The 18,225-nt window shown below is 46.4% G+C and overlaps 1 protein-coding gene across 1 annotated transcript in view; it reads right to left on the reverse strand.

Annotated features, from left to right (window-relative positions):
• The window catches only part of ECH1 (enoyl-CoA hydratase 1), a 58,529-nt gene extending 44,157 nt beyond the window's left edge, over positions 1–14,372 (reverse strand). Inside the window, exon 1 of the mRNA XM_053721592.1 lies at positions 14,240–14,372. Within this exon, the coding sequence (XP_053577567.1) occupies positions 14,240–14,276 (37 nt within the window). The 5' untranslated portion in view covers positions 14,277–14,372. The remainder of the gene's footprint in view (positions 1–14,239) is intronic.
• Between the last annotated feature and the right edge of the window lie 3,853 nt (positions 14,373–18,225).

Consider the following 18,225-nt stretch of genomic DNA (forward strand, 5'->3'; position numbering starts at 1 on the left):
CACTACCTACAGACAGACACCTCTCACTGATATTCCCATCACTAGCTACAGACAAACCCCTCTCACTGATATTCCCATCACTAGCTACAGACAGACCCCTCTCACTGATATTCCTATCACTAGCTACAGACAGACCCACCTCACTGATATTCCCATCACTAGCTACAGACAGACCCCTCTCACTGATATTCCCATCACTAGCTACAGACAGACCACTCTCACTGATATTCCCAACACTAGCTACAGACAGACCCCCCTCAGTGATATTCCCATCACTACCTACAGACAGACCCCGCTCACTGATATTCCCATCACTACCTACAGACAGACCCTTCTCATTGATATTCCTATCACTACCTACAGACAGACCCCTCTCACTGATATTCCTATCACTAGCTACAGACAGACCCCCCTCACTGATATTCCCATCACTACCTACAGACAGACCCCTCTCACTGATATTCCCACCACTATCTACACACAGACCACTCTCACTGATATTCATATCACTAGCTACAGACAGACCCCTCTCACTGATATTCCCATCACTAGTTACAGACAGACCCCTCTCACTGATATTCCCCTCACTAGCTACAGACAGACCCCTCTCATTGATATTCCCATCACTACCTACAGACAGACCCCTCTGACTGATATTCCCATCACTAGCTACAGACAGACCCCTCTCACTGATATTCCCATCACTAGCTACAGACAGACCCCCCTCACTGATATTCCCATCACTACCTACAGACAGATCCCCCTCACTGATATTCCCATCACTACCTACAGAAAGACCCCTCTCACTGATATTCCTATCAATACCTACAGACAGACCCCTCTCACTGATATTCCTATCAATACCTACAGACAGACCCCTCTCACTGATATTCCCATCACTAGCTACAGACAGACCCCTCTCACTGATATTCCCATCACTACCTACAGACAGACCCCTCTCACTGATATTCCCATCACTACCTACAGACAGACCCCTCTCACTGATATTCCTATCACTACCTACAGACAGACCCCTCTCGCTGATATTCCCATCACTAGCTACACACAGACCCCTCTCACTGATATTCCCATCACTAGCTACAGACAGACCCCTCTCACTAATATTCCCATCACTAGCTACACACAGACCCCTCTCACTGATATTCCCATCACTAGCTACAGACAGACCCCTCTCACTGATATTCCCATCACTAGCTACACACAGACCCCTCTCACTGATATTCCCATCACTACCTACAGACAGACCTCTCTCACTGATATTCCTATCACTACCTACAGACAGACCCCTCTCACTGATATTCCTATCACTAGCTACAGACAGACCCCCCTCACTGATATTCCCATCACTACCTACAGACAGACCCCTCTCACTGATATTCCCATCACTACCTACAGACAGACCCCTCTCACTGATATTCCCATCACTAGCTACACACAGACCCCTCTCACTGATATTCCCATCACTACCTACAGACAGACCTCTCTCACTGATATTCCTATCACTACCTACAGACAGACCCCTCTCACTGATATTCCTATCACTAGCTACAGACAGACCCCCCTCACTGATATTCCCATCACTACCTACAGACAGACCCCTCTCACTGATATTCCCATCACTACCTACAGACAGACCCCTCTCACTGATATTCCCATCACTAGCTACAGACAGACCCCTCTCACTGATATTCCTATCACTAGCTACAGACAGACCCACCTCACTGATATTCCCATCACTAGCTACAGACAGACCCCTCTCACTGATATTCCCATCACTAGCTACAGACAGACCCCTCTCACTGATATTCCCAACACTAGCTACAGACAGACCCCCCTCAGTGATATTCCCATCACTACCTACAGACAGACCCCGCTCACTGATATTCCCATCACTACCTACAGACAGACCCTTCTCATTGATATTCCTATCACTACCTACAGACAGACACCTCTCACGGATATTCCCATCACTAGCTACAGACAGACCCCTCTCACTGATATTCCCATCACTAGTTACAGACAGACCCCTCTCACTGATATTCCCATCACTAGTTACAGACAGACCCCTCTCACTGATATTCCCATCACTACCTACAGACAGACCCCGCTCACTGATATTCCCATCACTACCTACAGACAGACCCTTCTCATTGATATTTCTATCACTACCTACAGACAGACACCTCTCACGGATATTCCCATCACTAGCTACAGACAGACCCCTCTCACTGATATTCCCCTCACTAGCTACAGACAGACCCCTCTCATTGATATTCCCATCACTACCTACAGACAGACCCCTCTGACTGATATTCCCATCACTAGCTACAGACAGACCCCCCTCACTGATATTCCCATCACTACCTACAGACAGACCCTTCTCATTGATATTCCTATCACTACCTACAGACAGACCCCTCTCACGGATATTCCCATCACTAGCTACAGACAGACCCCTCTCACGGATATTCCCATCACTAGCTACAGACAGACCCCTCTCACTGATATTCCCATCACTACCTACAGACAGACCCCTCTCACTGATATTGCTATCACTACCTACAGACAGACCCCTATCACTACCTACAGACAGACCCCTCTCACTGATATTCCTACCACTACCTACAGACAGACCCCTCTCGTTGATATTCCCATCACTAGCTACAGACAGACCCCTCTCGTTGATATTCCCATCACTAGCTACAGACAGACCCCTCTCACTGATATTCCTATCAATACCTACAGGTAGACCCCTCTCGCTGATATTCCCATCACTAGCTACACACAGACCCCTCTCACTGATATTCCCATCACTAGCTACAGACAGACCCCTCTCACTGATATTCCCATCACTAGCTACAGACAGACCCCTCTCACTGATATTCCCATCACTAGCTACAGACAGACCCCTCTCACTGATATTCCCATCACTACCTACAGACAGACCCCTCTCACTGATATTCCTATCACTACCTACAGACAGACCCCTCTCACTGATATTCCCATCACTACCTACAGACAGACCCCTCTCACTGATATTCCCATCACTAGCTACAGACAGACCCCTCTCACTGATATTCCCATCACTAGCTACAGACAGACCCCTCTCACTGATATTCCTATCACTAGCTACAGACAGACCCACCTCACTGATATTCCCATCACTAGCTACAGACAGACCCCTCTCACTGATATTCCCATCACTAGCTACAGACAGACCCCTCTCACTGATATTCCCAACACTAGCTACAGACAGACACCCCTCAGTGATATTCCCATCACTACCTACAGACAGACCCCGCTCACTGATATTCCCATCACTACCTACAGACAGACCCTTCTCATTGATATTCCTATCACTACCTACAGACAGACACCTCTCACGGATATTCCCATCACTAGCTACAGACAGACCCCTCTCACTTATATTCCCCTCACTAGCTACAGACAGACCCCTCTCATTGATATTCCCATCACTACCTACAGACAGACCCCTCTGACTGATATTCCCATCACTAGCTACAGACAGACCCCCCTCACTGATATTCCCATCACTACCTACAGACAGATCCCCCTCACTGATATTCCCATCACTACCTACAGAAAGACCCCTCTCACTGATATTCCTATCAATACCTACAGACAGACCCCTCTCACTGATATTCCCACCACTAGCTACACACAGACCACTCTCACTGATATTCATATCACTAGCTACAGACAGACCCCTCTCACTGATATTCCCATCACTAGTTAAAGACAGACCCCTCTCACTGATATTCCCATCACTACCTACAGACAGATCCCCCTCACTGATATTCCCATCACTACCTACAGACAGACCCCTCTCACTGATATTCCCATCACTAGCTATAGACAGACCCCTCTCACTGATATTCCCATCACTAGCTACAGACAGACCCCTCTCACTGATATTCCCATCACTACCTACAGACAGACCCCTCTCACTGATATTCCCATCACTACCTACAGACAGACGCCTCTCGCTAATATTCCCATCACTAGCTACAGACAGACCCCTCTCACTGATATTCCTATCACTACCTACAGACAGACCCCTCTCACTGATATTCCCATCACTACCTACAGACAGACCCCTCTCACTGATATTGCTATCACTACCTACAGACAGACCCCTATCACTGATATTCCTATCACTACCTACAGACAGACCCCTCTCACTGATATTCCTATCACTACCTACAGACAGACCCCTCTCGTTGATATTCCCATCACTAGCTACAGACAGACCCCTCTCGTTGATATTCCCATCACTAGCTACAGACAGACCCCTCTCACTGATATTCCTATCAATACCTACAGGTAGACCCCTCTCGCTGATATTCCCATCACTAGCTACAGACAGACCCCTCTCACTGATATTCCCTTCACTACCTACAGACAGACACCTCTCACTGATATTCCCATCACTAGCTACAGACAAACCCCTCTCACTGATATTCCCATCACTAGCTACAGACAGACCCCTCTAACTGATATTCCCATCACTAGCTACAGACAGACCCCTCTCACTGATATTCCTATCACTAGCTACAGACAGACCCACCTCACTGATATTCCCATCACTAGCTACAGACAGACCCCTCTCACTGATATTCCCATCACTAGCTACAGACAGACCACTCTCACTGATATTCCCAACACTAGCTACAGACAGACCCCCCTCAGTGATATTCCCATCACTACCTACAGACAGACCCCGCTCACTGATATTCCCATCACTACCTACAGACAGACCCTTCTCATTGATATTCCTATCACTACCTACAGACAGACCCCTCTCACTGATATTCCTATCACTAGCTACAGACAGACCCCCCTCACTGATATTCCCATCACTACCTACAGACAGACCCCTCTCACTGATATTCCCACCACTAGCTACACACAGACCACTCTCACTGATATTCATATCACTAGCTACAGACAGACCCCTCTCACTGATATTCCCATCACTAGTTACAGACAGACCCCTCTCACTGATATTCCCCTCACTAGCTACAGACAGACCCCTCTCATTGATATTCCCATCACTACCTACAGACAGACCCCTCTGACTGATATTCCCATCACTAGCTACAGACAGACCCCTCTCACTGATATTCCCATCACTAGCTACAGACAGACCCCCCTCACTGATATTCCCATCACTACCTACAGACAGATCCCCCTCACTGATATTCCCATCACTACCTACAGAAAGACCCCTCTCACTGATATTCCTATCAATACCTACAGACAGACCCCTCTCACTGATATTCCTATCACTAGATACAGACAGACCCCTCTCACTGATATTCCCATCACTAGCTACAGACAGACCCCTCTCACTGATATTCCTATCACTAGCTACAGACAGACCACTCTCACTGATATTCCCATCACTAACTACAGACAGACCCCTCTCACTGATATTCCTATCACTAGCTACACACAGACCCCTCTCACTGATATTCCCATCACTAGCTACAGACAGACCCCTCTCACTGATATTCCCATCACTAGCTACAGACAGACCCCTCTCACTGATATTCCCATCACTAGCTACAGGCAGACCCCTCTCACTTATATTCCCATCACTAGCTACAGGCAGACCCCTCTCACTGATATTCCCATCACTAACTACAGACAGACCCCTCTCACTGATATTCCCATCACTAGCTACAGACAACCCCCCCCCCTCACTGATATTCCCATCACTACCTACAGACAGACCCCGCTCACTGATATTCCCATCACTACCTATAGACAGACCCCTCTCACTGATATTCCAATCACTAGCTACAGACAGACCCCTCTCACTGATATTCCCATCACTAGCTACAGACAGACCCCTCTCACTGATATTCCCATCACTAGCTACAGACAGACCCCTCTCACTGATATTCCCATCACTAGCTACAGACAGACCCCTCTCACTGATATTCCCATCACTAGCTACAGACAGACCCCTCTCACTGATATTCCCATCACTAGCTACAGACAGACCCCTCTCACTGATATTCCCATCACTAGCTACAGGCAGACCCCTCTCACTTATATTCCCATCACTAGCTACAGGCAGACCCCTCTCACTGATATTCCCATCACTAACTACAGACAGACCCCTCTCACTGATATTCCCATCACTAGCTACAGACAACCCCCCCCCTCACTGATATTCCCATCACTACCTACAGACAGACCCCGCTCACTGATATTCCCATCACTACCTATAGACAGACCCCTCTCACTGATATTCCCATCACTAGCTACAGACAGACCCCTCTCACTGATATTCCCATCACTACCTACAGACAGACCCCTCTCACTGATATTCCCATCACTACCTACAGACAGACCCCTCTCACTGATATTCCTATCACTACCTACAGACAGACCCCTCTCACTGATATTCCCATCACTACCTACAGACAGACCCTTCTCACTGATATTCCTATCACTACCTACAGACAGACCCCTCTCACTGATATTCCTATCACTAACTACAGACAGACCCCTCTCGTTGATATTCCCATCACTACCTACAGACAGACCCCCTCACTGATATTCCCATCACTACCTACAGACAGACCCCTCTCACTGATATTCCCATCACTACCTACAGACAGACCCCCCCCTCACTGATATACCCAACACTAGCTACAGACAGACCCCTCTCACTGATATTCCTATCAATACCAACAGGTAGACCCCTCTCGCTGATATTCTCACCACTAGCTACACACAGACCCCTCTCACTGATATTCATATCACTAGCTACAGACAGACCCCTCTCACTGATATTCCCATCACTAGCTACAGACAGACCCCTCTCACTGATATTCCCATCACTAGCTACAGACAGACCCCTCTCACTGATATTCCCATCACTAGCTACAGGCAGACCCCTCTCACTGATATTCCCATCACTAGCTACAGGCAGACCCCTCTCACTGATATTCCCATCACTAACTACAGACAGACCCCTCTCACCGATATTCCCATCACTAGCTACAGACAACCCCCCCCCCCTCACTGATATTCCCATCACTACCTACAGACAGACCCCCCTCACTGATATTCCCATCACTACCTATAGACAGACCCCTCTCAATGATATTCCCATCACTACCTACAGACAGACCCCCTCACTGATATTCCCATCACTACCTACAGACAGACCCCTCTCACTGATATTCCTACCAATACCTACAGACAGACCCCTCTCACTGATATTCCTATCAATACCTACAGACAGACCCCTCTCACTGATATTCCCATCACTACCTACAGACAGACCCCTCTCACTGATATTCCTATCAATACCTACAGACAGACCCCTCTCACTGATATTCCCATCACTAGCTATAGACAGACCCCTCTCACTGATATTCCCATCACTAGCTACAGACAGACCCCCCCCCCCTCACTGATATTCCCATCACTAGCTACAGACAGACCCCTCTCACTGATATTCCCATCACTAGCTACAGACAGACCCCTCTCACTGATATTCCAATCACTAGCTACAGACAGACCCCTCTCACCGATATTCCCATCACTAGCTACAGACAGACCCCTCTCACTGATATTCCCATCACTAGCTACAGACAGACCCCTCTCACTGATATTCCCAACACTACCTACAGACAGACCCCCCTCACTGATATTCCCAACACTACCTACAGACCCCCCTCACTGATATTCCCATCACTACCTACAGACAGACCCCGCTCACTGATATTCCCATCACTACCTACAGACAGACCCTTCTCATTGATATTTCTATCACTACCTACAGACAGACACCTCTCACGGATATTCCCATCACTAGCTACAGACAGACCCCTCTCACTGATATTCCCCTCACTAGCTACAGACAGACCCCCCTCACTGATATTCCCATCACTACCTACAGACAGACCCCGCTCACTGATATTCCCATCACTACCTACAGACAGACCCTTCTCATTGATATTTCTATCACTACCTACAGACAGACACCTCTCACGGATATTCCCATCACTAGCTACAGACAGACCCCTCTCACTGATATTCCCCTCACTAGCTACAGACAGACCCCTCTCATTGATATTCCCATCACTACCTACAGACAGACCCCTCTGACTGATATTCCCATCACTAGCTACAGACAGACCCCCCTCACTGATATTCCCATCACTACCTACAGACAGACCCTTCTCATTGATATTCCTATCACTACCTACAGACAGACCCCTCTCACGGATATTCCCATCACTAGCTACAGACAGACCCCTCTCACTGATATTCCCATCACTAGCTACAGACAGACCCCTCTCACTGATATTCCCATCACTACCTACAGACAGACCCCTCTCACTGATATTGCTATCACTACCTACAGACAGACCCCTATCACTACCTACAGACAGACCCCTCTCACTGATATTCCTACCACTACCTACAGACAGACCCCTCTCGTTGATATTCCCATCACTAGCTACAGACAGACCCCTCTCGTTGATATTCCCATCACTAGCTACAGACAGACCCCTCTCACTGATATTCCTATCAATACCTACAGGTAGACCCCTCTCGCTGATATTCCCATCACTAGCTACACACAGACCCCTCTCACTGATATTCCCATCACTAGCTACAGACAGACCCCTCTCACTGATATTCCCATCACTAGCTACAGACAGACCCCTCTCACTGATATTCCCATCACTAGCTACAGACAGACCCCTCTAACTGATATTCCCATCACTACCTACAGACAGACCCCTCTCACTGATATTCCTATCACTACCTACAGACAGACCCCTCTCACTGATATTCCCATCACTACCTACAGACAGACACCTCTCACTGATATTCCCATCACTAGCTACAGACAGACCCCTCTCACTGATATTCCCATCACTAGCTACAGACAGACCCCTCTCACTGATATTCCTATCACTAGCTACAGACAGACCCACCTCACTGATATTCCCATCACTAGCTACAGACAGACCCCTCTCACTGATATTCCCATCACTAGCTACAGACAGACCCCTCTCACTGATATTCCCAACACTAGCTACAGACAGACCCCCCTCACTGATATTCCCATCACTACCTACAGACAGACCCCGCTCACTGATATTCCCATCACTACCTACAGACAGACCCTTCTCATTGATATTCCTATCACTACCTACAGACAGACACCTCTCACGGATATTCCCATCACTAGCTACAGACAGACCCCTCTCACTGATATTCCCCTCACTAGCTACAGACAGACCCCTCTCATTGATATTCCCATCACTACCTACAGACAGACCCCTCTGACTGATATTCCCATCACTAGCTACAGACAGACCCCCCTCACTGATATTCCCATCACTACCTACAGACAGATCCCCCTCACTGATATTCCCATCACTACCTACAGAAAGACCCCTCTCACTGATATTCCTATCAATACCTACAGACAGACCCCTCTCACTGATATTCCCACCACTAGCTACACACAGACCACTCTCACTGATATTCATATCACTAGCTACAGACAGACCCCTCTCACTGATATTCCCATCACTAGTTAAAGACAGACCCCTCTCACTGATATTCCCATCACTACCTACAGACAGATCCCCCTCACTGATATTCCCATCACTACCTACAGACAGACCCCTCTCACTGATATTCCCATCACTAGCTACAGACAGACCCCTCTCACTGATATTCCCATCACTAGCTACAGACAGACCCCTCTCACTGATATTCCCATCACTACCTACAGACAGACCCCTCTCACTGATATTCCCATCACTACCTACAGACAGACGCCTCTCGCTAATATTCCCATCACTAGCTACAGACAGACCCCTCTCACTGATATTCCTATCACTACCTACAGACAGACCCCTCTCACTGATATTCCCATCACTACCTACAGACAGACCCCTCTCACTGATATTGCTATCACTACCTACAGACAGACCCCTATCACTGATATTCCTATCACTACCTACAGACAGACCCCTCTCACTGATATTCCTATCACTACCTACAGACAGACCCCTCTCGTTGATATTCCCATCACTAGCTACAGACAGACCCCTCTCGTTGATATTCCCATCACTAGCTACAGACAGACCCCTCTCACTGATATTCCTATCAATACCTACAGGTAGACCCCTCTCGCTGATATTCCCATCACTAGCTACAGACAGACCCCTCTCACTGATATTCCCATCACTACCTACAGACAGACACCTCTCACTGATATTCCCATCACTAGCTACAGACAAACCCCTCTCACTGATATTCCCATCACTAGCTACAGACAGACCCCTCTAACTGATATTCCCATCACTAGCTACAGACAGACCCCTCTCACTGATATTCCTATCACTAGCTACAGACAGACCCACCTCACTGATATTCCCATCACTAGCTACAGACAGACCCCTCTCACTGATATTCCCATCACTAGCTACAGACAGACCACTCTCACTGATATTCCCAACACTAGCTACAGACAGACCCCCCTCAGTGATATTCCCATCACTACCTACAGACAGACCCCTCTCACTGATATTCCCATCACTACCTACAGACAGACCCTCTCACTGATATTCCTATCACTACCTACAGACAGACCCCTCTCACTGATATTCCTATCACTAGCTACAGACAGACCCCCCTCACTGATATTCCCATCACTACCTACAGACAGACCCCTCTCACTGATATTCCCACCACTAGCTACACACAGACCACTCTCACTGATATTCATATCACTAGCTACAGACAGACCCCTCTCACTGATATTCCCATCACTAGTTACAGACAGACCCCTCTCACTGATATTCCCCTCACTAGCTACAGACAGACCCCTCTCACTGATATTCCCATCACTACCTACAGACAGACCCCTCTCACTGATATTCCCATCACTAGCTACAGACAGACCCCTCTCACTGATATTCCCATCACTAGCTACAGACAGACCCCCCTCACTGATATTCCCATCACTACCTACAGACAGATCCCCCTCACTGATATTCCCATCACTACCTACAGAAAGACCCCTCTCACTGATATTCCTATCAATACCTACAGACAGACCCCTCTCACTGATATTCCTATCACTAGATACAGACAGACCCCTCTCACTGATATTCCCATCACTAGCTACAGACAGACCCCTCTCACTGATATTCCTATCACTAGCTACAGACAGACCACTCTCACTGATATTCCCATCACTAACTACAGACAGACCCCTCTCACTGATATTCCTATCACTAGCTACACACAGACCCCTGTCACTGATATTCCCATCACTAGCTACAGACAGACCCCTCTCACTGATATTCCCATCACTAGCTACAGACAGACCCCTCTCACTGATATTCCCATCACTAGCTACAGACAGACCCCTCTCACTTATATTCCCATCACTAGCTACAGGCAGACCCCTCTCACTGATATTCCCATCACTAACTACAGACAGACCCCTCTCACTGATATTCCCATCACTAGCTACAGACAGACCCCCCCCCTCACTGATATTCCCATCACTACCTACAGACAGACCCCGCTCACTGATATTCCCATCACTACCTATAGACAGACCCCTCTCACTGATATTCCAATCACTAGCTACAGACAGACCCCTCTCACTGATATTCCCATCACTAGCTACAGACAGACCCCTCTCACTGATATTCCCATCACTAGCTACAGACAGACCCCTCTCACTGATATTCCCATCACTAGCTACAGACAGACCCCTCTCACTGATATTCCCATCACTAGCTACAGACAGACCCCTCTCACTGATATTCCCATCACTAGCTACAGACAGACCCCTCTCACTGATATTCCCATCACTAGCTACAGGCAGACCCCTCTCACTTATATTCCCATCACTAGCTACAGGCAGACCCCTCTCACTGATATTCCCATCACTAACTACAGACAGACCCCTCTCACTGATATTCCCATCACTAGCTACAGACAACCCCCCCCCCTCACTGATATTCCCATCACTACCTACAGACAGACCCCGCTCACTGATATTCCCATCACTACCTATAGACAGACCCCTCTCACTGATATTCCAATCACTAGCTACAGACAGACCCCTCTCACTGATATTCCCATCACTACCTACAGACAGACCCCTCTCACTGATATTCCCATCACTACCTACAGACAGACCCCTCTCACTGATATTCCTATCACTACCTACAGACAGACCCCTCTCACTGATATTCCCATCACTACCTACAGACAGACCCTTCTCACTGATATTCCTATCACTACCTACAGACAGACCCCTCTCACTGATATTCCTATCACTAACTACAGACAGACCCCTCTCGTTGATATTCCCATCACTACCTACAGACAGACCCCCTCACTGATATTCCCATCACTACCTACAGACAGACCCCTCTCACTGATATTCCCATCACTACCTACAGACAGACCCCCCCCTCACTGATATACCCATCACTAGCTACAGACAGACCCCTCTCACTGATATTCCTATCAATACCAACAGGTAGACCCCTCTCGCTGATATTCTCACCACTAGCTACACACAGACCCCTCTCACTGATATTCATATCACTAGCTACAGACAGACCCCTCTCACTGATATTCCCATCACTAGCTACAGACAGACCCCTCTCACTGATATTCCCATCACTAGCTACAGACAGACCCCTCTCACTGATATTCCCATCACTAGCTACAGGCAGACCCCTCTCACTGATATTCCCATCACTAGCTACAGGCAGACCCCTCTCACTGATATTCCCATCACTAACTACAGACAGACCCCTCTCACCGATATTCCCATCACTAGCTACAGACAACCCCCCCCCCTCACTGATATTCCCATCACTACCTACAGACAGACCCCCCTCACTGATATTCCCATCACTACCTATAGACAGACCCCTCTCAATGATATTCCCATCACTACCTACAGACAGACCCCCTCACTGATATTCCCATCACTACCTACAGACAGACCCCTCTCACTGATATTCCTACCAATACCTACAGACAGACCCCTCTCACTGATATTCCTATCAATACCTACAGACAGACCCCTCTCACTGATATTCCCATCACTACCTACAGAAAGACCCCTCTCACTGATATTCCTATCAATACCTACAGACAGACCCCTCTCACTGATATTCCCATCACTAGCTATAGACAGACCCCTCTCACTGATATTCCCATCACTAGCTACAGACAGACCCCCCCCCCTCACTGATATTCCCATCACTAGCTACAGACAGACCCCTCTCACTGATATTCCCATCACTAGCTACAGACAGACCCCTCTCACTGATATTCCAATCACTAGCTACAGACAGACCCCTCTCACCGATATTCCCATCACTAGCTACAGACAGACCCCTCTCACTGATATTCCCATCACTAGCTACAGACAGACCCCTCTCACTGATATTCCCAACACTACCTACAGACAGACCCCCCTCACTGATATTCCCAACACTACCTACAGACCCCCCTCACTGATATTCCTATCACTACCTACAGACAGACCCCTCTCATTGATATTCCTATCACTACCTACAGACAGACCCCTCTCGTTGATATTCCTATCAATACCTACAGGTAGACCCCTCTCACTGATATTCCTATTACTATCTTTATGTAGACCCCTCACACTGATATTCATATCACTACCTACAGACAGACCCCTCTCACTGATATTCCTATCTCTATCCACAGGCACAGGCATTCCCTCTCACATTTACACACTATTTCCCACAGGACAGACCCCTTTCACTGTTTCTCAAGCACTATCCACGGGCAGACCCCTCTCTCTTTTAACCCAAGAACTACCCATAGTTAAGATCACTGTCAATAATACAACCACAACTCACGGGCAGACATCTCTAACTGTTCCCCCAGGACTACCCACAGACAGTTCATCTTGTTGCATGCAAAACTACCCACGGACAGACACCTGTCAATGTGTCCCACAACACTACCCATAGGAAAACTACTCTTATACACGCAACATTACCCACGGGCAGACCCCATAACTCTTTTTAACCTTGCTTCGCAGTTCCTCCTGTTACCCCCAACTGCTAAACAGTTGCCTCTCACTGTTAACTACAGCACACCAGTTAGGGGCAGTAACGCCCAGGTCCCCCCTCACCTCGCCTCAGGACCACTCGAAGCGCGTTAACAGCCATCCTACTGTCACTTTACAGGTCACCGTCTATTCACCACCATATTGTGGCTGGCAGTGGTCATACAATACCTGACAGCTTCTGTCAGCCAACCAACACATGGCGCGGTATTGGAAATGGGTGTAAAACTACCAGTATAGAAAATCATTTAGATCGCTAAACTCAGACTCTACCCCGATAATTATTTTTTTTTTTTTAATAGATTTGGGGTTTTGCAAACACCTGAGTGCAACTTGCACACTGAATGTTTTGGAATTGGTGCTATTCTTTCCCTTTTTTTGTCAGCTTTACAATGTGTTACACTGTCACATATGTATCAGATGCAATGTATAGCCCTGTAAGGGGTTAATGTATAAACATCTAGTGTGTGCAGTCTGTACACTGTAGGCAGGGGACTATAATACTGTCATATATGTATCAGGTGCAGATTATAGTCTGTAGGGGGTAATGTATAAACATCTAGTGTGCAGTCTGTACCTGGACGTCCACGTCACTTCCTTGTTTGACGTCATTAAAGTTTTATGAAATGAAACGTATTGTAAGGGCATCCTAGTTACTTCCTAACTAATTCTTATGCGTTGGCAGTTTTATATTGTTGTTGTAAGCGGTATTGGAAATGGGTGTAAAACTACCAGTATAGAAAATCATTTAGATCGCTAAACTCAGACTCTACCCCGATAATTATTTTTTTTTTTTAATAGATTTGGGGTTTTGCAAACACCTGAGTGCAACTTGCACACTGAATGTTTTGGAATTGGTGCTATTCTTTCCCTTTTTTTGTCAGCTTTACAATGTGTTACACTGTCACATATGTATCAGATGCAAATGTATAGCCTGTAAGGGGGTAATGTATAAACATCTAGTGTGTGCAGTCTGTACACTGTAGGCAGGGGACTATAATACTCTCATATATGTATCAGGTGCAGATTATAGTCTGTAAGGGGGTAATGTATAAACATCTAGTGTGCAGTCTGTACACTGTAGGCAGGGGGCTATAACACTGTCACTTATGTATCAGGTGCAGATTTATAGGGGTAATGTATAAACAGCTCGTGTGCAGTCTGTACAATGTAGGCAGGGGGCTATAACACTGTCACATATGTATCAGGTGCAGATTTATAGTCTGTAAGGGGTAATGTATAAACATCTAGTGTGCAGTCTGTACACTGTAGGCAGGGGACTATAACACTGTCACATATGTATCAGGTGCAGATTATAGTCTGTAAGGGGGTAATGTATAAACATCTAGTGTGCAGTCTGTACACTGTAGGCAGGGGGCTATAACACTGTCACTTATGTATCAGGTGCAGATTTATAGGGGTAATGTATAAACAGCTCGTGTGCAGTCTGTACAATGTAGGCAGGGGGCTATAACACTGTCACATATGTATCAGGTGCAGATTTATAGTCTGTAAGGGGTAATGTATAAACATCTAGTGTGCAGTCTGTACACTGTAGGCAGGGGACTATAACACTGTCACATATGTATCAGGTGCAGATTATAGTCTGTAAGGGGGTAATGTATAAACATCTAGTGTGCAGTCTGTACACTGTAGGCAGGGGACTATAATACTGTCATATATGTATCAGGTGCAGATTATAGTCTGTAAGGGAGTAATGCATAAACATCTAGTGTGCAGTCTGTACCCTAGATGTATAAACATCTAGTGTGTAGTCTGTACACTATAGGCAGGGGACTATAACACTGTCACATATGTATCAGGTGCAGATTATAGTCTGTAAGGGGTAATGTATAAACATCTAGTGTGCAGTCTGTACACTGTAGGCAGGGGACTATAACACTGTTACATATGTATGGTGCAGATTTATAGTCTGTAAGGGGTAATGTATAAACATCTAGTGTGTAGTCTGTACACTATAGGCAGGGGACTATAACACTGTCACATATGTATCAGGTGCAGATTATAGTCTGTAAGGGGTAATGTATAAACATCTAGTGTGCAGTCTGTACACTGTAGGCAGGGGACTATAACACTGTTACATATGTATGGTGCAGATTTATAGTCTGTAAGGGGTAATGTATAAACATCTAGTGTGTAGTCTGTACACTATAGGCAGGGGACTATAACACTGTCACATATGTATCAGGTGCAGATTATAGTCTGTAAGGGGTAATGTATAAACATCTAGTGTGCAGTCTGTACACTGTAGGCAGGGGACTATAACACTGTTACATATGTATCAGGTGCAGATTTATAGCCTGTAAGGGGGTAATGTATAAACATCTAGTGTGCAGTCTGTACACTGTAGGCAGGGGACTATAACACTGTTACATATGTATGGTGCAGATAGGGTTGCCACCTCAGCCATGTTTTCCTGGACACTTATGAGTTACACATGCTGCAGGGTGTGCAGGTAGGAACATGTATTGTGCTGTTCATCAGCACTATTCATGTGATATTCAGAACCACAATACATGTTCCATCCTGCTAACCCTGCAGCATGTGTAACTTATAAGTGTCCAGGAAAACATGGCCGAGGTGGCAACCCTAGGTGCAGATTATAGTCTGTAAGGGGTAATGTATAACATCTAGTGTGTAGTCTGTACACTATAGGCAGGGGACTATAACACTGTCACATATGTATCAGGTGCCGATTTATAGTCTGTAAGGGGTAATGTATAAACATCTAGTGTGCAGTCTGTACACTGTAGGCAGGGGACTATAACACTGTCACATATGTATCAGGTGCAGATTATAGTCTGTAAGGGGTAATGTATAAACATCTAGTGTGCAGTTTGTACACTGTAGACAGGGGACTATAACACTGTCATATATGTATCAGGTGCAGATTATAGTCTGTAAGGGGTAATGTATAAACATCTAGTGTGCAGTCTGTACACTGTAGACAGGGGACTATAACACTGTTACATATGTATCAGGTGCAGATTTATAGTCTGTAAGGGGTAATGTATAAACATCTAGTGTGCAGTTTGTACACTGTAGACAGGGGACTATAACACTGTCATATATGTATCAGGTGCAGATTATAGTCTGTAAGGGGTAATGTATAAACATCTAGTGTGCAGTCTGTACACTGTAGACAGGGGACTATAACACTGTTACATATGTATCAGGTGCAGATTAAAGTCTGTAAGGGGTAATGTATAAACATCTAGTGTGCAGTTTGTACACTGTAGACAGGGGACTATAACACTGTTACATATGTATCAGGTGCAGATTATAGTCTGTAAGGGGTAATGTATAAACATCTAGTGTGCAGTCTGTACACTGTAGACAGGGGACTATAAAGCCCGTGACACACTGCAAGCGATGCGGCGCGAGGCGAAGCAGCTGCTTCGCTCCGCGTCGCATCGCTTCTGAAGTTTAAATATTTCATCTCTGAGCGCTCAGCTACGCGTCCTGACGCAGCAGAGTGCTCAGAGATGAAAAGGCAGGACACACTGAGCGCACACAGCTGCATGTACACGCTGCGCGTCGCTCTGCTTGCAGTGTGTCCCAGCCTTAACACTGTTACATATGTATCAGGTGCAGATTATAGTCTGTAAGGGGTAATGTATAAACATCTAGTGTGCAGTCTGTACACTGTAGACAGGGGACTATAACACTGTCATATATGTATCAGGTGCAGATTATAGTCTGTAAGGGGTAATGTATAAACATCTAGTGTGCAGTCTGTACACTGTAGACAGGGGACTATAACACTGTCACATATGTATCAGGTGCAGATTATAGTCTGTAAGGGGTAATGTATAAACATCTAGTGTGCAGTCTGTACACTGTAGACAGGGGACTATAACACTGTTACATACAATGCCTTGCAAAAGTTTTCAACCCCCCTTGGCATTTTTCGTGTTTTGTTTCCTCACAACCTGGAATTAACATGGATTGTTTGAGGATTTGCATCATTTAATTTACAGAACATGCCCACAACTTTGAAGATGTTTTTTTATTTATTTTTTATTGTGAAG

Source organism: Bombina bombina, chromosome 7, assembly GCF_027579735.1.
Source record: "Bombina bombina isolate aBomBom1 chromosome 7, aBomBom1.pri, whole genome shotgun sequence".
NCBI lineage: Eukaryota > Metazoa > Chordata > Amphibia > Anura > Bombinatoridae > Bombina > Bombina bombina.